Source organism: Cyclopterus lumpus, chromosome 17 (assembly GCF_009769545.1).
Source record: "Cyclopterus lumpus isolate fCycLum1 chromosome 17, fCycLum1.pri, whole genome shotgun sequence".
Lineage (NCBI taxonomy): Eukaryota > Metazoa > Chordata > Actinopteri > Perciformes > Cyclopteridae > Cyclopterus > Cyclopterus lumpus.
This window is the reverse complement of record NC_046982.1, coordinates 7,801,927-7,821,762: the sequence shown is the minus strand read 5'-3', so window position 1 is coordinate 7,821,762 and position 19,836 is coordinate 7,801,927. Positions and strand designations below refer to the sequence as shown.

Here is a 19,836-nt window from a genome sequence, read left to right as displayed (position 1 = left end):
CTGTTCAACTCAGTCTCCCAGTTATCATATCTTATCTGTCATATGAAAAGTCCCGGGGAAAAATGATGCACAAGCATTCAAATGACGAGATATGTTGTGCCAGTATCTACAGTATCTACAGTATCTGTGTGTGTGTGTGTGTGTGTGTGTGTGTGTGTGTGTGTGTGTGTGTGTGTGTGTGTGTGTGTGTGTGTGTGTTGGGGTGCATATGTTGCATGTTGACCTTTAAAATTGTCTCAAACCTTTGCAGGGGGATCCTTAAAATGGAAGGTATGCCGGACGGGACGTGATGGCATAAACAGTCTGCTGTGAGAGTGCAGGGGACTTTAGGGGGATTTTAGGAGTCCGGCCGTTTTATGCTTCAATGTGGCCTGCTTTGCAATAATCAAATGACGATAAACTTACGATAACTTACACCGCACTTTTATTAACCATGAACACACTTGTGATCCTACTTACTTTAAAATGGAGCTACTGACTTTGGGTTTAACCAAGAAAACACCCAGTTGATAAGAAGGATTTGCAAGTTTTCTATTTTGTTTTGTTATTGTTATTCTTGTTCTTGTTCTCAGTATTAATCAAGAAGTATACTCACAACCTTGAAAAAACTCACACCATAGTGTCAAAATACATGATAGAAAGTAAAAGTCTGCATTGAGCAATTTACTTAAGCATCATATACCAAAGTTATTCGGCAGAATAGACTATTGCAAAGTGACTGTATATTGGTATACTATAGTATAGGACATTAACATGTTAACAGCAACATAATGGTGTAGCTGATCTAAGTTGAGCTTCATATACTGTTGCACAGTTTAATCAATAACAATGGATCATATTCTATTGTTCACTGTCAGATACATCTAATGTTTGACGTTATTGAAGAAATTGTACTTGCTTGATTCTTGTTGTTCTGAGTTTGGACTCATGGTTTATTTGCACTTATTGTAAGTCGCTTTGGATAAAAGCGTCAGCTAAATGACATGTAATGTAATGTAATGTAGTAATGTAATGTAACTGCATTTCCCTCTGAAATTAAGTACACATTATTTCTATTTAAGTACAGTACTGGAGGAAAGGTAGGCCTATTTATTTATTTATTTTAAACCACTGCAGATTTGATGGTATTATTTTAATAAATTCACAATACAATAAGAACTCGACATGTTTTCGTCCATGTGAGGCACCAGCGCCATCTAGTGTCTGCCCGCCGCAGGAGCCGCCACCGGATTGGCTGAGCAGTCAGGACTGTTTACAGGAAACATGGCTTCTCGGTCTGTTGGAGAGCTTCAGGAGATGGAAGGTCAGTAAATATGCAAATATTAAGCCGTGCCATGGTTGTATTAGCTCGGCGAACCTGCTATTTATTTAGATAAAAGCATCTTTTTTTATATGAGCACATCCCCCTTGTCACTAACCACACCTGCATCACTGGCTTGCTAGCTAACAGCCCTCGTTAGCTGACGCTACACAGCGAACATCAGCTCACAGCTGACCCGCCTGTCATCGCATTTCAGTTTCCACGGCTGCGTCGTCAAATCTCATGGCGTGTCACTGTATTTCATGTTTAACGTAGCGCGTCTGCTCACACCACACGAGTCCACATTTAGCTCGTAAACCTGCACACTGGGGGTCCGAGCAGCTAGCAGCCAGCTAGCAGCCAGCTAGCACGGTTAGCAGTGTTTACCCTGTGTGGTAGAGTGAGTGAGCGACGGCGGGTCGTAGTTCAACTGCAGCAACTGTGGTCCAATCCACAGCGATTTAAACTACCCAAGTAATGACGTAGTCCCAGTTTAGGCCCACACGTGTTTTTTTGCAGTGCAGAAACCTGATTTAGTTACTGTGACAGTCGGACAGAGGCTGGACGCTCCACACGCATCGCATGACACGTGCATCAGCTCAACGCGTCTCTGATACATCAGCACTGCGTCTGTGTGCTGACCGTGAGCTTCGCTTGTCTTTGTCCGCGGACTGTAGTGGACCGGAGGGGTGAGTCTGAGGAGTCTGGGGACGATGAGACCAGGAGGAAGAGCACCAATGGCACCGTGGACCCCAACCAGCCCGCTGCCACAAGTAAGTCATGACATATCCTCAGCCACAAAAAAAAAAATATATATATATATATATATCATGTTTAAGAATACCCGCACTTAAGTTAACTGATTTATTCTTGCTCTTATTGAAGGTAAAGAAGAGTCTCCTGTTGACATGGACACCATCACTTTGGACCCAGAGGAAGAGGTTAGGGGATTGTCTAAAAACTACCATCTTTATAATGCTTTTAAGTAAAAATGTCATCTTCGATGATTCCATTTGGTTGGGGAGATTTATAAGAGAGTTCATTTGTCTGTTTGGAAGGTAACATTGTGTGGTTGGTAGAGATTGAGAATGGAAGCAAAGTTCTTTATTGCAATAATGTGTTAAAAAAAAAAGATTATTAAGTTCTGATCTTCTCTGACAAATGTTTCGCCACTGCAACTATATTTCTTTGGGGTATGTCGATCCATACGTGGGCTGGACACTCAAATGTAAATTACACGATTACCCCAAACTGCTATTACATTATAGATGTGATGTCATCAAAAGCTGTCTGTTTTCTTTCCAGGATGTTGATCTTGTTCATTGTCGTATTGGGAAGATTGAAGGATTGGAGGTGCTACTGAAAGCTAAAGTAAGTAATCTCAGTATTAAGTGCCACTGTTAGTGGGTGATGTCATGGTTGCAGCGTGGTGTGCAGAATCTGGAGTTATCCCTTCATCTTTTTCCTTACTAGAGAAACCAGACATGGTTGCAACCATGTTATTTTTTTGTTTGTTAATCATTTAAAAAATATATATAAAACGAAAATAGAAGGATTTATTTAGGGTCTATGGTACTATACAGGTATTGATTGTATCTGCACTTCATTTTTTATTTGTTTCCATCTTTGTCTACAGACACTCTCCTTACGGCAGAATCTCATCAAAAAGATAGAAAACCTTGAAAGTTTGAGCTCGCTGCATGAACTCGATCTCTATGACAATCAGATTCGCAAACTGGAGAACCTGCACAACCTCACAGAGATGGAGTAAGTCTGAAGAAAACTATTGTTTCTGCATATCACAGAGAAGTCCAGATATGTATGGACACTCTGACTTCCACACACTAGTATCTAGTGATTGTTTGAGTGTGGAAAATCACTGCATTTTAATTGGCATGTAGCTTACTGAGAACAAAGAACCGACATCTGAAATAATATTAATTCTGATGGACGTACTTGTTTGACTGATTCGCAGGCAGCTTGACATGTCCTTCAATATGCTGAGGAAGGTGGAGGGTTTGGAGCAAATGACTCAGCTGAAGAAACTTTTTCTACTTCACAACAAAATTAGCAACATTGCCAACCTGGAACACCTCACAGGTCTGGACATGCTAGAGCTGGGCTCCAATCGCATCCGGGTATGACAATGTCACACGTCTAAAAACACGTATTTTCAAAATATACATCAAAGGAAGATAGTGAATTAACTACGAAAGCATTATGTTGTGTTTATTGTTTATTTGTTTGTGTTGTGTTCACAGGTCATAGAGAACCTGGATACTCTTTCATCTTTGCAAAGTTTGTTTCTTGGCACCAACAAAATAGCTACGCTTCAGAATCTGGAGGGTTTACACAGCCTGACTGTTTTAAGCATTCAGGTATTCACAGATTCTCTTCCACACTCGTGGGAGTGGTTCCAGGGATACAATCGCAACGTGTGAATGGCAATATTGGGGAATCATCTTGTGTACCTTTTTGTTTGCAGAGTAACAGGATCACTAAAATTGAGGGTCTGCAGAATCTTGTCAACCTGAAAGAGCTCTATCTGAGCCACAATGGCATTGAGGTCATCGAGGGTTTGGAAAACAACGTGAGTTATCGAAATTCCACAGCTTATTTCTGAATGCCGAACTGCCCATCGCGTAGTTTGCCAACTGTGCAAACACGTACAACAAAGTTGGTTATGTACACTCAAAAACTGCTTATTTTTCCCTCACAGAAAAAGCTCACAACCCTGGACATCGCAGCCAATCGAGTAAGGAAAATTGAAAACATCAGCCATCTGACAGACCTGCAGGAGTTCTGGGTACGCAATGTTTTCAAACTATAATGCGATTTTGTTTGTCTTGTATTATGTAGCCATATTATTATAGAACCCTGTGAGCTTTACCAATATATTTTTTTCACAGCAGACATGTTGACTTGACGTAGAAGGAAATATAATCTAATAGATACCAGCATGCTGTCGCAGAGCCCTGGAGCTGGCTCACCTCTAAGGAGTGCAACCGTCATTATCATCTATCTCTGCTGGTCCTGCTGTGTAAAATGCAACTGATTCATTCGTGTTTCAGTGGTTAATGAAAAGTTTAAAATAATATACTCAAAAATAGATCTAATTTGAAATTGCTCAATAGATGGCTGAAATAAATCAAATTATATATTTATTAAATTGCACTTTTAAAGGAATGTAGCAGCACATGGTTAGTTGGTGAACTTGTCTATTTGACAGTACAGGGTTTCAAAGGGAAATATGAAAGCTGTGTTCACAAATTGATGTAATTCAATTCTTAAAAGGGAAATGATTTTCATTCGTCAGTTTCCTATCGACCGCCCCGTTTACCAACTCTAACGCTGTTTATACGGCACTCTGGCCCTTCTAGCAAAAGCAATCTGCCAATTTTCTGCCTTTTTTGAACGTTTAAATGGCGGTAACATGCATCATCAGTATTTTCTAGTGAAATTGAAAAGCTCTCGCTACTTCCCATAATGCATCAGCAAAGGCTTTGCCACGAGAGCCCAGGGGCACCGACAAAACAAGGTGTCCTTTGAAATCCAACGCCTCCGAACCGCGCGTTCCCAGAGTGCTTTAAGTGTGTGTTTGTGAGCCGTCATGAGTCTGTCCTCTTATTGGCTATGTCGTCCTTGGATTCCTCCCCAGATGAACGATAATCAGATCGATAACTGGTCAGACCTCGACGAGTTGAAGAACGCCAAGACTCTGGAGACGGTCTACCTTGAAAGAAACCCTGTTCAGAAGGATCCACAGTACCGGCGGAAGATCATGTTGGCGCTGCCCAGTGTACGCCAGATCGACGCCACCTTCATCCGCTTCTAAGTGGTCAGGGTGACGAATCACCTGCCTGCTCCGCAGTGTTCTACCCCGCCACCCTGCGCGCCCTACCTCCGGAAAACAAACTTCATTTTGAAACACACTGGCCTCCCTGAATCATATCGTCACTCCGTACACAAATACACATTCCAACATTCACCCATGGCTCACTCGACATACATGTGTGCACTCATTCACACCTTGGCCGATGCCTTTGGGAGGAAGCTTATTTATTTCTTGAGCTGGAGATGAACTGTGAGAAGGATATCAAAAAGGTACCCCCCATGCCCATTTCCTCTGCACCGTTTGTTTTTGTTTTATTGTTTTGCATGTGAGATGACGTAGGGAGACATATGTCCTCAATCATTCAGTGCCCATCAGGAAAACCAGATATCAGTCTTCTTCATGACATTGTTCAGGTTGGTTGCACTGCTATTATATGAGAAGAAAGAGTGGCTTTCTTAGGGTTTGAGGGATTTTGTTTGCGAGTTTATTCTTTTTGGTTGGACAGGGTGGGACTCTTCTCACGAGGTGCACAGGGAGTAAACAAACAATTGAACGCACAAACACATTCAACGGGGAAGTCCCTAAGAGAATATAATTAACAAAATGTAGTCGTCAGAATGAAGTAATTGCTTAACTTTACTGCTACAGCAGCATCTAAGACGAGGCCTAACGCATCACACTGACACCATGTAGTTCAGTGCAGTGGCTCCTGCTGACATCTGTCTTTTGAAGGAAAACAATGTTTTAATAAACTGGTATCATTACTGATGAAGGGCAAATCTTGATCTCTATGCCTTTTTTTATATTTTACAGCCCATTCTGTGATTAACAAGAGTGATCTTTGCATTAAAACACAGCTCATGAGAATGTAAAAATAATTTAATGTGCCCATAAAGATGGTTTCGTGATCAGTTTTTCTACCTTGAATACATCACTGATTACAGCTTGATTTTTTTGACTTTGGGGAAATTGTTCATACATTTAATCTGTTCTGATAATAGTAACATGTAGATGTTTGAAATGAATTTACTTAATGACAGGACTAGTCTCACATGTTCTTTCTGTTAACAATATTTTTAACGGTTTAACGTTTTCAGATATGTAAAGAAGTACATATTCTGTAATCTTATTTGGCCTTCAGTACTGCTTAAGTAGAGTAGTGCTTAATAGATAATGTATATTTATGTTGCCATGGGATTTCTTAGATCAGGCACTAAGGTATACCTTGATACCTTGAACCAAACGGAGTGACCTATCCTTCTGGTCCCCTGCATATATCATGCTTGAGTGCACTTGATTTACTCCCAGGTTACAATGAACAGGTGATTCATCTTTTATATGAGAGTAATTTCCCACCTCAGGACTAAAAGGTCACATTCGGACACAGCACAGACTCATCGGATTGCAATACATTGCTGGGTTCACACAGAGAACGCCAAACTAAGTGCTTTCTGTACAACATAAGATACGGACCATTAACATCTAATTCCTTTCATCTGGGCCTAAAGTGCATCTTCAAATTGTTTTATCAGCCTGAGTTAACATTGTATTTCCCTTTGTAGGCAGGGACATAACTGCATATTATGCTGGTTTGTATTATAGCTGTCTTTAGTTTACAATTTGCTCTCTTTTTTTAAAGGATTTTAAATGATCATAAATTAAGTTGTTTATGATTATTGAATTTGACCCTAACTCAACTAGAACATACATCAGCCCATAATACATTATCGATGTGAATGTAATGTTATTATTATATTTAGCTTCAAATAGAATTACAATTGGTCAGTGGGATTGGAAGTGTCACTCAGTGTATTGAATATAATTTGGACATCTCATGATTGTCCAAAGTCAGCTCCATCATCACCTACCCTTCGTAAAGTGAAATTCATTTTCTTTCTTTCTTGTAAATGGCAGGCAGCACAGCAGCTTTCTTTGAGAACTGTGACTAAGGACTCGACCTTGATTGGTTACTGAATGAGCAATTATTGTAATTGCTAGTAGCTGATTATTGTTCAAACTGAGTCTTCAGTTTCTGCACTTGGTTCATGCTGTTTTCAAACTGAATGTATTATGCAAATAAAAAGATGACAACTTAAAGAGAAAGTCTTTTGTAGTTTTCATTTTAGAGGTATAATATTTGTTATGACTGATACAACCCTATTTTGAAACCGAAAAGTCACCTTGTCATTAATCTCAGTATCATTCAAGATGTTCCTACATAGCATTTTATGTTAATATTATTTACAAAATATGGGTATAACAATAGTGATTCAAAAAAATCCTTGCAAATACAGTGCAATTAAGTGTATTTATAAAGACCCCTTAAGTCAGGCTTATGTAGACTGGCATACCTGGCTGTATTAGATTTCACAAAAGGCAGTGTTTTCTGTTTCTGTTTATTCTACATGCCTATGTCAATGAATAGTACTGAGAAATGCAATTGTGTAAAATACTGTCCCTTAAAAAGGACCTGAAATGCCCATTCCTTTGTTACTATCAATAAATCTGTCCATAACCCACGGCTTGTCCCTCGAAGACCGAATGATCAGGTCGTATCCTTGGCTTTCTTTTCAACATCATGGCTCTATGAAAACATTTTATCAAATCCATTTCACAGGTATCAAATATGAGAAAACTACCTCTCCTATAACTAGTAAACCGATTTCAATTAGTTATATAAATTTAAGGATTTCGTGATTGGTGATTGAAGACGTCTGTGGTGGATTCAGCATTTGCTGGTGCTGTTCTACCCTCTAGTGGCCGCTGAGAGGAAGTTACTACAGTGTAATATAATAATAATAATAATAATAATAATAATAATAATAATAATGCTCATTTAGAACAAAAAATGTCATAACCAGGTTTCTGCTTTCTTCCAGCCTGTTTTTTTTACCTATTCTTGCATGTTTTTTGAAAGATGTCCATTATAATTCAAGTTAATGTCTCACAAACATAAAACATTTAGGATTATTTGTTTTATTATTAGATTGATATAATGTTGACGTCATCATCTTGTCTTACTTCATGTCTGTCCCCCCCCTCACAGCTTCAATGTTTCTTTCAGCCGTGAGATCAGGAGGTGGTTCATCTGGCCAATGTCCACACTCCATGCGTCCCCTGCTCAGGTCTGGGATCTGCAGTTCACAACGGGGAGACGTCACGTTCGTTTATATAATAATAATCTATACTCACACTGTTTTTTTTCCTCACCAGGTCCTCATTCCCTTGGAGAAGGCCGGCAGCAGCACCCATGGTTCTCTCTCCTCCTCCTCCTCCTCCTGCAGTGCTGATTGCAAGACAAACAAACATTTATTATCATGTTTTCTACCTGTACATATTTTACATTTTGTGGTGTGGCCGTCGATCATAAGTGGGAATGTAGCGACCCTTCACTACCTGTCCCCTTGTGATGCACACATCCCTCTCCCCAGGCCTGACATCCTTAGCAGGGTGAATGAGGACCAAAAGCCACCCCGGTGGGACAGGGCATCCGCGTTTCCATGGTGCCGTCCTGGCTTGTGAACAACAGAGAAATTAAAAGGCTGGAGGCTTAAGAACCATCTATAGCTACCCTGCTGTTTGTCTCTTTGTTAAGGAGAATGATCTGTCACTAGAGTGAACCTCCGTCCAAGCAGGTAATATTTGAAGGTTTCCAGGGCCCATTTTAAGGCTAGGCACTCTTTCTCCACTGTTGCATAGTTCTTCTCTCTGGGCAGCAACTTACGACTCAAATAAAGTTGTAAGTTGCTCTTCATGGATCTGGGCTAGCACAGCGCCCAGACCCACCTCAGAGGCAAACTCCTTACTGAAGTCGGGGGCAGTAAGGACCAGTTTTGAACACAGAGCCCTGTTCAGGTTGCCAAATGCTTCTTCTGCAGCCAGGGACCATGTCACCATACGGGAGTGTTTCTTGGTTGTGAATTCTGTGAGAGGGGCAGCTATCACAGAAAAATCAGGGATGAATCGTCGGTAATAATTTGCAAGGCCCAAAAAGGATCTCACATGCTTCTTAGTTAATGGCTTTGGCCAGTCCTGGATGGCACAGAGTTTTGCCTCCTCGGGTTTGTTTGTCAAGGCCCTGCCCGATAGTATATCCCAAGTAGTTTGTCTCCCCGAAAGCAAGCTTACATTTCTTGGGGTTTGCTGTCAAGCCTGCCTGTCGGAGGGACTCCAGGACCTTCTGCACCCACGGTAAGTAGTTTTCCCAGTCTGGGCTCTGAATCACAACATCATCCAAATAGACAGATGCATACTCTTGATGGGGTTTAAGTACCTGATCCATCAAGTACTGGAACAGACCAAAGGGCATCATACTGCCAAAGGCCTCCCGGGGTGGCAAAGGCCTTCTTCTCCTTTAATCCTGCAGACATGGAACCTGCCAATACCCCTTCATGAGGTCCAGGGTGGTTAGGAATCATGCATTGCCCAGGCTTTCAATCAGCTTGTCGACACGAGGAAAGGCATATGCATCAAATTCAAACACTTCATTTACTTTTTGTCATTTACAATTTTTGTCAGGCTTGTCTGGCAGGACGATGGGGCTTGACCAGGCACTCTTTGACTCCTCAATCACGTTCAACTCCAACATCTTCCTTATCTTTGGCTTTTGGTTTACTGTTTTCATGTTCCGCCAGGTGGGTGCAGCCTGGGAGGCTCCTTTGCATGCTGCAGCTGGTGATGGAAAAGGTCTGGGCAGGTTCTTTCGACTCACTGGGGGGGAAGACAATTGAACAATGCCTCTCGATCACGCCACTACTTTCCGAGGTTAATGTGGTAAATTTGCTCGCCTTTCCTCTTACCCGGTTGGCGTACTTTATAATTGACTTCCCCAACCTTTTCAACTTTATATGGTCCCTGCCATGTAGCCAAGAACTTACATTCCACGGTGGGGACCAGAACTAGGACGCTGTCTTCTGGCTTGAATTCTCTGGGTTGGGCTGCTCGGTTGTAAGTTTCCCTCTGATGCCTTTGAGCTTTCTCCATGTGCTCCTTCACAATGGGAACCACAGCTACCTTGCATCGCCCCCACGTGTTCAATCATGGTACAATGGGGAAAGGGTTGCACCTCCTTCGGCACTAACAGGAAATAACATTTTCTGTGACTTCCTGGGTATTTCTTTGAAGGCAGCTGAAAACTGTCCGACTTGACCACAGTTCTTTGTCAAAACACATGTGAAAAATATGTATGGTCTCGTATGTTTCTTTAAGTGTACCAATGCCGTATTATACTAGAATATGTTAGACTGTATATATATATATAGTACAGAGAAAACCCAAAAATGTTGCTCAGGAAATGCAATACAGTTCAAAGCATTGGAACAAAATATGTGATGAGTCTGCTTGGCCTCTTGCATTGAATATCTCTATTACACATTGTTGTAGAGGGAATAATTTTAATTTCTTAGAGATTGCCAAAACTGAAAGGATCTGCATACAAATTTAAAAATGACCCTGAATTTAAAAATAATAATAGTTCCTGTAAAATGCCATTTACGTTTACTGGACTGCATAACCCACAATGCAGAACAATCCGTTGGTGACGTATGGGGGCTCGCGCCGCGCCAGGCAGGCCTCAAGGACGTCGTAGCGCATGCGCGACATTTATGTTGTTGTTTGTGGCGGTAAGATGGCGGCGCTCGGAGACACCTCAGCTCCGGAGGTGAATGGGTTAATACAACAATTCACAGCAATAACAGGTAAAAATAGCATTTTATTTAACGTTTGATCTATTAAGTAGGTTTTGGTTATCCAACTGGAATAGCTCCATTGTCCAACAAACCACCAGATGAGTGCGTGGATATAAAAACGGACGTTAAGTCTTCCCCTAGCCCCGACGCTGTCAATGCTTTGCAGTGGGGGGAAAAAGCACAGCCAGTTATCTGCTAAACTCAAGTGAAATACTCCGCAAAGGACCAAAAACCCATCCGCTTTGAGTGCGAGCTGTCACAAGCACTTAAAAATCCCCTATTTTCTTCGTGGCGCTCATAACTGTTACTATCTCGCTCGTCTCGAGCTGGTTTTCTGCTCATTTTTTTTCCATTGCATGTTGCTTGATAATGTGGAATGGACGTCGGATGTGCAACATTTCCCTTCTTCATCACCAGCCGGGCTTTACGTTGTGTTACTCTCCACTCTGACTGTGACGCTAACCACGCTCGCACGAGCTCTCCGTCCGTCTCCGGCTACCGGTTCAGAGGTTCTCGGTAGTTTATGTGTGCTTTGACACGATCGACAGTTTGTTATTTCCAAGTTATTTAAAAGACAGGATACTCAGTTCGGGGGCTGCTGCTGCTAGACCTGGAAAGTGAAACGGACATGCGCAGTGGGCACGGAAAGATCAGTGTAGCCAAACCGTGCCGTTCACTTGGAAAAAAAGAAAGAAAAGTTAACCCTCGTTTCTGGTGTTTACTCGCGTGCAGAGCATTTGCATCGTTTCGTTCATTATGTAGATTCTTGATCTTAAGTGGTTTAATCACAAATCCGGTGTTTTTGCTGCCTGTTTGTAGCCTATAAATACAGTAGCCCACGCTTGAGCTACATTACTGCCGACTTCTTCCCAAAGCATACCACAGCCTTTGTTAAAGACCGGATGCCTATTTTTCCGACCTTAACTTTCAGGCAGTTGTTTCGCTTTTCATTCATTTCAGTCCGGCGTTGCTGTCGACCTGCGGAGAACTGCTGTCACTGGCTGTAGGGAACTCACGCTGTCGTTGCATTTCACAGGACCCCGTTGTTGGGAAGTTTCATTTGCCATGTTGCACTTGAGGAGGACCACATTTCGTACTAAAATCTAAACAAGAGGATGTTCACGTGTCACTTGTCACAGGCCGGTTTCAATTGTGTACATTTTCACAAAAAAGTCAAATGAATGAAATCTCAGAAAGGCAAACAATACAATGGTTTAGCTGTATGTGATGTGTAGTAACCGGTTCAAAATATAAAGCATAGTATGATACTTTAAATGGATTAATTCAATATACAACGGAAGAGCTGTATTGCTGTTTGTATTGTCGTAAATCATCAGTTTTACGTACTGTTTGGCTCATTTAGAGCTTACTACATGCATTGCATTTCTAATGTTCGCAGATTTACAGATGTGTCATCGCTATCGATGCGTGCAGACAAGTAACGAGACATTGCAGCACAGAATTGACGTGTACAGTTTGTCACCCTGAGAGCACTGACTGAGTTCACCATGCAAACCCCTCACCTACGTCCGACGCTGTTTCAGGGGCCACGGAGAGCGTAGGACAACATATGTTGGAAGCATGCAGCAACAACCTGGAGATGGCAGTGACCATGTTTCTGGATGGAGGCGCGATCGCAGAGGAGCCCAGCACCAGCTCCAGTTCAGCAGCTTCAAGCAGCAGAGCTCCCCCTTCAGAGTAGGCTGATATTCATCCTCACAAACCTCTGTCAGATACAAGTAAAACTAAGTCTTTCTTAAAGATACAATATGTTTATTTGTATAGTGCTCCATATTTTTATCTTAGTTTAGAGTTGTTTTTGTTGTGGTTGTAAGCTGGGTGGATAATTTGGGGTTCAGAGCACTGCTGTGAGTGCATCTTTATAACAGATGTTTTGCTCTGGATTGCATTGCTCCTTGGAATAATACTGTATATATTTTATTATGTCTCAGTGAGGTACGAGCACCCATTCCCCAGAAGCAGGACATATTGGTGGAACCTGAACCACTGTTTGGAGGTATTGTACTTTTCTTATTCGGCCTCATGCAAAGAGATGTTAAACATAACTGTTGTTTCTGACTGTGCTGTTTCAGTCGTCGGCTGAAACTGACTTCTGATGTGTTTGTTATACATGCAGTGCCAAAGCGAAGAAGACCTGCTCGATCTATATTTGATGGTTTCCGAGACTTCCAAACAGAAACAAGTGAGTAAATTCAGTCTTTCCCAGCCTAAAGGAAGTGCATGTGGTATATTTTAATGCTGTGTAGTTACAACCAATATGTCACTTTTATTTCTGTCTCAACCTTTTTCACTGTGTCTGAACTTCCTGTAACGACTACGAATGTTTTTCTGTTCCTAGTTCGCCAGGAACAGGAGCTGCGTAACGGTGGAACAGTGGATAAGAAACTGAGCACCCTGGCAGACCTTTTCCGGCCTCCCATTGAGCTCATGCACAAAGGCAGCTTTGAGACGGTGAGGAGTCAATCACCGGACACTTTAAACCACACATCTTTATTCAGTTTGTGTGAACTTTCAGTGACATTTCAGATGGTGACTGTGTAGATGACAAGTGGGGAAACCAGGTCTGCCCTTTGTGGAAGGGCCGGAGTATGCAGTTTGTCATTTTTGATGCATGCATTTTGCCCTCTCCGGATGAATGTGCACTCACAGTATTTGTGAAATCAGCTGGTGTAATGTGATCATATGATCACACACCACTAATGTAGATGTAATGATCGTTCTCCTTAAAGAAACCCATGTGTACTTTATCAAGTTCATAATTTGCTCTTCATCCAGCTGCAGCGTAACCTTCTGCTCTTCATCCAGACTTGCCAGTTTCACAATTGCATCGCTTACTAATAGTCAGCATGTGTGCTTCCAGGCTAAAGACTGCGGACAACTAGAGAACAAGTGGCTGATGATCAACATTCAAAATGTTCAGGACTTTGCCTGCCAGTGTCTGAACAGAGATGTTTGGAGTAACGATGCAGTGAAGACCATCATAAGAGAACACTTCATATTCTGGCAGGTATGTAGTTTCAAAGCTCTGTGATGCTTTCATTTCGGTCTTTGCAAGGGCCCAGCTGCTAAGCTCATTTGATGGGAAGGTCGAGTTGAACTCCATTGATGATTTGAGACTGGAATTTAGTCAGTGATGCAGACCATCGACGGTACAGCAACAGAAGTGGAACGTAAAGTAGTGCATTAACGGTGCAAATGTTTTTTCAAGTACACAATACTGTTGTAGTACCCACTTCATCTTCTACTGTACAAAAATGAGCACATGAAAACCTTTTAGACTCATAATCCAAATATTCACGTACATGTAACTCAGTTCAAGTATATCTTGTGAGAGGTTCATGTCTGTCTTCTATTCTACATTTTCATTCATTGCAGGTGTATCACGATAGTGAAGAGGGACAAAGATACATCCAGTTCTATAAGCTGAACAAGTTTCCCTATATTTCTATCCTCGATCCCCGCACAGGTGAGTTAGTTAGTCTCATTGTTTATCCATAGTTCTGTTGCTCAATCTTCAATGACGCCATATTTAATGACATTTATTGAACATGTTCTGGTACAAGATATAAATCCTCAACACCAGACTCTAAAACCATAAAACAAAGGCCACTAAATACTACCACAATATACTTGTTTAAAACAACAATAGTGTCACAAATAGAAACGGTCAGCGTTTATATTTTTACTAAATAATCTTTGTTGACCAGAATTGATCAAATCCATTTTTTAACGACTTAACTGAAGGAGCTGGCACTTCATCCTCTGGAAGCAGCAAGTGTGAGACTTTTTTTGTCTTTTTACAGTAAAACAATGTAAAGGAGTTCCCTCTTAAATCATATCTATTATTCCAAAAGTAGATGTGATCTTACATATTCTGTGCATGAGCTTATAACCATCAATCATCTCAACCCTAAGTCTCCTATACTAGGGTAGGTCATTCTAATTGCATGACATCTGTTGAAGTTCAATTAACTTCCTAAATTTCTATGTATATTAATCTATTCTATCATTATTTATATATATGTTATGTTCTATATATATATATATATTATTTTTATAATAACAACACACAGCATTAGAATAAGTAATTTAATGGCCACATTAAACAACATCCTTGAACAATAGTGCGTGATTAAGCAGGAGATCCTTGTGTGATTAGTTGATGGGAATAATCCAGGCCAACAAAGGTTTTTCACTACATAAATAATGCAGATAAATGAACTGCATTGTCGTCTGTGTAACCGTATGAACCGTACAATACGGTTCGCAGATCCCTCGCCCTCGCGGTTTACATCTGCAGAGTAGTTCTGAATCAATGCAGCCAAGCACATCTGCTTTTGCTGCTTGAATGCCCTGTAATATATGTTCAAAACATGTTCTCTTCAGGTCAAAAAATGGTAGAGTGGAATCAGCTGGACGTGGCGTCGTTCCTTGAGCAGACGGCTGGCTTCCTGGCAGAGCACGGGCAGCTAGATGGGCCATCCTGCCACGCACCCCCTGCCAAACGAGCTCGCTCTGTGGGTCTCTCTTCTCATGTGTCGCCTTTGATTCTCATTATTGTTTCTCTCTCTCTGGGACTCTGTTGAAATTAATAGTTTATAAACTGTGGAGATATTATCTGGGATTTTGGTTCTTCCATTTTATATTTATATATATATATATATATATATATATATATATATATATATTATGGCACTTTGTTGTCTCTGCATACATTTTTGTGAATTGTACTATCAAGTGAATGCGTCAATCTGCATCTTCATCAGTCTCTTACTAAGTTAGTTATACCACTTTCTTGGTGTTATTTTACTCGGCTCTTTGATTTGTTTTCTGCAGCTGCGCACTCTGTTTTCTGTTCTAGGAGAGTCTGATTGATGCCAGTGAAGACAGTCAGCTGGAGGCAGCGATCCGAGCCTCCCTACAGGAGACCCACTACGAGTCCTCAAATGCTCCCGAAGAGCCTGATTCCCCTCGATCCGAAGAAGAATCCGATGCAGAGCCATTCTCTGACAGTGAGGGTCCCATCTCTGTTGATGGCTCAGACAGCGAAATGCCAGTACCCCACGAAGAGAAAAGTTTTACCAGCAAACACACACCGCTCCCTCTGGCCAATGCGGCTCAGCAGCGTCTACATCCCGATAGTTCCACTTCTTCCCATAGAAAGTCTCCATACAAAGAAAACAACCACAGTCACAAGAAGGAGGAGAGCAAAAAGAACCACCTGGAGCCCTCAGCTGCTGGACCTCGTCATCCTCAGCTGGACGGAGATTCTGGAGGCAACCACTGTCCCCCAGCGGCGGAAAGCGCTGGACCATCCAAGACCAGCACCACCAAAACCTGTGACGTGGACTGTCCTGACGACAATTGTACGCCAGCTAAACCTCAAACAGTTGTGATGGTGGTGAAGAGATAAGTGGAGTTTGAAAGATATTTACAACCATGCTTGTTTGTTTTTCAACATAGGTCCCAAAGCCAGGTTGATGCTCCGTTACCCAGACGGGCAGAGAGAACAAATTTCCTTGTCTTCTAAAGCAAAACTTTTGGTGAGAACACAACACAATACCTCCATTTCAAAAGAGTCGGATGAGAAGATCGATAGAACGCTCATGTCTGTACAGCTGGAGTCAAGAGGAGACACGCTTAGCTTAGCATAAAGAGGGAAACCGCTCACCTGGTTCTGTCTAAAGGTTTAGAAATCTGCCTACCAGCACCTCTAAGATCACTAATTAACACAATATAGTTGCGTTTGTTAGTCGAGCAACTAAACACTGTGTGAAATCACAATTCTTACTGTTTTTGGACTGCACCACTTGCCATACTCGAGGAAGTTACTGCTTTACACTTGACTTTTGTACAGAATAAACGAGAGCTTCAGAGGTGCCGATAAGTTGATTAACTTTGTTCAATGCGTGGTTAGCTTTTTCCAGTTGTTATGCTAAGCTAAACTAAGCGGCTGTTGGCTCCAGCGTCATAAATACTGTATGGTATCTGCGAGAGAGACATCTGTGTCTTGTCCTCTAACTCCAGGAAACCAAGCTGATAAGCATATGTCACAAACGATTTCTTTAAATGAAATAATTACACTGAACAATACTGATCGTTGTTTTAAATGTCTTACTTCTGGTATATTTATCTTTCTCCTCAAGGCCCTGGTAAGACACGTCCAGTCCAAAGGTTACCCTAATGAACGCTTCGAACTCGTCACCAACTTTCCTAGAAGGAAGCTCGCCCATTTGGACTATGACATCACACTGCAGGAGGCGGGGCTTTGTCCACAGGAGACTGTGTTTGTTCAGGAGAGGAACTAGCTTGTCAGACACACTCACTTTGGCTTGTCTGTCTCTCTCTGTGATAGACCTCACCCTTTCACCAATGATCTCGGACGATGTCACCGGCCTTGATCAATACATTCTGTTCTCCTGGAATTAGGTCCCGATTTTGCCAAGACGGCTCTCAGTGGATGGACTACTTTCCCCGCCACTCCACTAATTTGAATACTGACGTCCCTACTGACAGCCTAATACCTTTTGTGCTGCTCCACAATTGGCCAGTAAGGTGTACGGATGCCGGCACTCTTTCATTTAAAAAAAGAGAAGAGAAAAAAAAGAAAATGTGATTTATTCTTTTCTGATGCAGGCTTCATTTTTGTTCTGAACTCTGAGTCACATCAGGAAAGAATAAATATATATATATATATCATATTCAAATAAAAACAACTATAATAAGAATGGATCACTGATTGATGAAGAGGCACCAGGGACTTGTACAAAAAGACTTTTACCTCCCAGAAAGGATGTTTAATGTCAGAGTTTATTTTCTTGCTCTTCTTGTTATTTTCTGTACCTGGGGACAGGTAAAGGGAGCCTCATTCTTGTTTTATTTGGCCCAAATTTGGTCTCTCACACGGTCCTTGTTTCAACAATTGTAATTATTCAGAAGGCACTAAGAGGAAAAGGTCTGGAAATTACAGGTCGGACATCTGTTACACACTTGTGTAAATCTGAGAGGATTTGGGTGGAGCTGCACATTTTTACTCAAGTTTCTATTGGTTAATTAGAGACTCGTAGATTGTTTTTGGATTTCAACTTTTGATACAGAAGGGTGGTACATCTCATCAGTCAGACCTACACTGTACAGAGATGGCTGGCTTAGAGAGACTGATATTTAGCTGTAGTCACCATTTCCTTTCTTTTTTTATATGATGCCAAGAAAATATGCTGATGTTGAAATATAACCACCAAAACCAAGGGAGATTCTGCTTGGTCTTTTGTCACAATGTCAATGAACTTCACAGGCCTAATGTGATAGGATACAATGGAAAACCAATATCAACACAGATATAGGAACACTTTTATGGAATGGGAAAAGCAGCTGCTCTTGAGAATCATCTGAAACAACAAATATGTATTACTCTGTATTCTGTGATGAGGAATTGTTGCAGTATTCACAGAGGCCGTGTCCCTGCTCATTTTATTAATTAGTAAGGCACTTTAGTAACTTCATATAATTGTTTCTTGTTCGTCAAGAGCCAGGGTTTCTTATTAACTAGCCTGATTTTTATTTGGCATTTAGGCCTAAATTTGACTGTATAGTAAATGTAAATGTCTGGAGGGAGATGAGAGAAGCACCTCCAGAGTTTAAAGCAATGCCTCCATAAACCCTTTGAGACATTTTAGACAGGATCTGGACTGATTATTGCTGGAGATACCACGAGGGCTTTATTGAGCTTAAATCTGGGCCATAGGTGGCAGTAATGAGCCTTAAATGGCAACAGTTCTTCAATAAGTAAGGCCAGGATGTAGAAGACCACTAGCCAGTGTAAATAATGAAGGTTTGGGAAATATTAAAAGGAGCCGTTCAAATGTTTTATGAAAGACGTAAAAGTTTTTTTGTGGGTGAGAAACAGTAAACATATAAACAAAAACAACTTAAAGAAACGTCAAGGTGTTGCAGGTGTTCCTGGAGAGTAGCTGTTTTCCTTTTCTATTCAATTTTTCTATATTAAAACAATACACAGCGCTCCAGTCCTGGAAGAATGGAGGTGATGTGTGCTGCCATGACAGTTTGCTACTATCAACAAGCCATGTGGGAGAATGTCGGCTGGAATCGCACGCCAGTCCAAATCATTTTGGTTGCAGACGTTCACGGGACATTTTAAAGATTTGTGCAAATGTTGCGATTTGGATGTGACGAATATAAGCAGGGGTTTAACTATGAACAGCAATGTCGTTAAGTAAATCACTGGACACATATTGAAAATCAAGACATGACCAGTGCTACAGTATTTCGAAACACAGTTCCCTTAATTTGTCACAGCATATCACTGTGATTCATACTGTGGATCACATTTAGTGTCAAGCCTTTGAAAATAAAATAAACATTTCATTGGTTGGCATCTTAACATTTAAATTAGTTTTTTTTTTCATATTCCCCTTTGAATGAGGGCCCCCGACTGATAATGGTAACAGTGTCTGTACGGGACACGGTCAGAGGTGAAAGAAAGGACTTGCAGCTGTACAAACAGATCAAGACACTGCAGTGTGGATACTACAGTACGCAAAGGGCATTCCTTCACCTCTGTTTCCTTTTGTTTTATGGGCAAAAGGAGGGTGAGGAGAAATGTGCTGAATTAAGTACTGAAGCCTTTTCCCCTTTGACAGAAATGCTGAAGTCCCCTGATCCGCTGCCTTAAATACAAAACAACAGATATGTCTTTCGTTTTTTCTTTGCACAATGGCACCTGGAATTTACTAAATCGAAGGTCGAAATGTCATCTTCAAATCAGTGAACTGTTTACGCCGCTTTGGTCAGTTTGTTTTTCATGTTTTGCTGTTTTTGGGAGCTTTTATAGGTCATAAAAACATTTTCAAACCCAGCTGGAAAAACACCCAACGAGCTAATAAAGCGAGGCCGATCTAGTTTTGTTGCAAAAAGTTGGATGTTGAGGAGGTTAAATACTTTCACCGAACAGCAGAAACCTGCGTTTATTTCAC

At 41.3% G+C, this 19,836-nt stretch overlaps 2 protein-coding genes across 2 annotated transcripts; both read left to right on the top strand.

The window, feature by feature from the left end:
- Positions 1-1,183: 1,183 nt before the first annotated feature.
- Positions 1,184-6,030, top strand: ppp1r7 (protein phosphatase 1, regulatory (inhibitor) subunit 7). Its single transcript, XM_034555475.1, has 10 exons — positions 1,184-1,303; positions 1,978-2,073; positions 2,186-2,241; positions 2,606-2,671; positions 2,937-3,067; positions 3,276-3,438; positions 3,562-3,678; positions 3,786-3,890; positions 4,020-4,106; positions 4,959-6,030. Exons 1-10 carry the CDS (start codon positions 1,264-1,266, stop codon positions 5,133-5,135), a joined length of 1,038 nt encoding a protein of 345 aa, XP_034411366.1. The 5' UTR covers positions 1,184-1,263; the 3' UTR covers positions 5,136-6,030.
- A 4,688-nt stretch (positions 6,031-10,718) lies between these two features.
- On the top strand, positions 10,719-18,518 carry ubxn7 (UBX domain protein 7). The gene is made up of 11 exons (XM_034556109.1): positions 10,719-10,831; positions 12,367-12,520; positions 12,775-12,839; positions 12,960-13,025; positions 13,182-13,294; positions 13,704-13,850; positions 14,219-14,309; positions 15,230-15,360; positions 15,705-16,209; positions 16,307-16,386; positions 16,990-18,518. Exons 1-11 carry the CDS (start codon positions 10,726-10,728, stop codon positions 17,149-17,151), a joined length of 1,620 nt encoding a protein of 539 aa, XP_034412000.1. The 5' UTR covers positions 10,719-10,725; the 3' UTR covers positions 17,152-18,518.
- Positions 18,519-19,836: the final 1,318 nt, after the last annotated feature.

Bases quoted from the DNA above. Each gene is read 5' to 3' on its own strand.
- ppp1r7 (XM_034555475.1), top strand. From the start codon at position 1,264: ATGGCTTCTCGGTCTGTTGGAGAGCTTCAGGAGATGGAAG. The intron at 2,074-2,185 runs GTAAGTCATGAC...CTCTTATTGAAG, and splicing joins CAACCAGCCCGCTGCCACAA to GTAAAGAAGAGTCTCCTGTT. The intron at 4,107-4,958 runs GTACGCAATGTT...ATTCCTCCCCAG, and splicing joins CAGACCTGCAGGAGTTCTGG to ATGAACGATAATCAGATCGA.
- ubxn7 (XM_034556109.1), top strand. From the start codon at position 10,726: ATGCGCGACATTTATGTTGTTGTTTGTGGCGGTAAGATGGCGGCGCTC. The intron at 10,832-12,366 runs GTAAAAATAGCA...ACGCTGTTTCAG, and splicing joins ACAATTCACAGCAATAACAG to GGGCCACGGAGAGCGTAGGA. The intron at 12,840-12,959 runs GTATTGTACTTT...TTATACATGCAG, and splicing joins ACCTGAACCACTGTTTGGAG to TGCCAAAGCGAAGAAGACCT.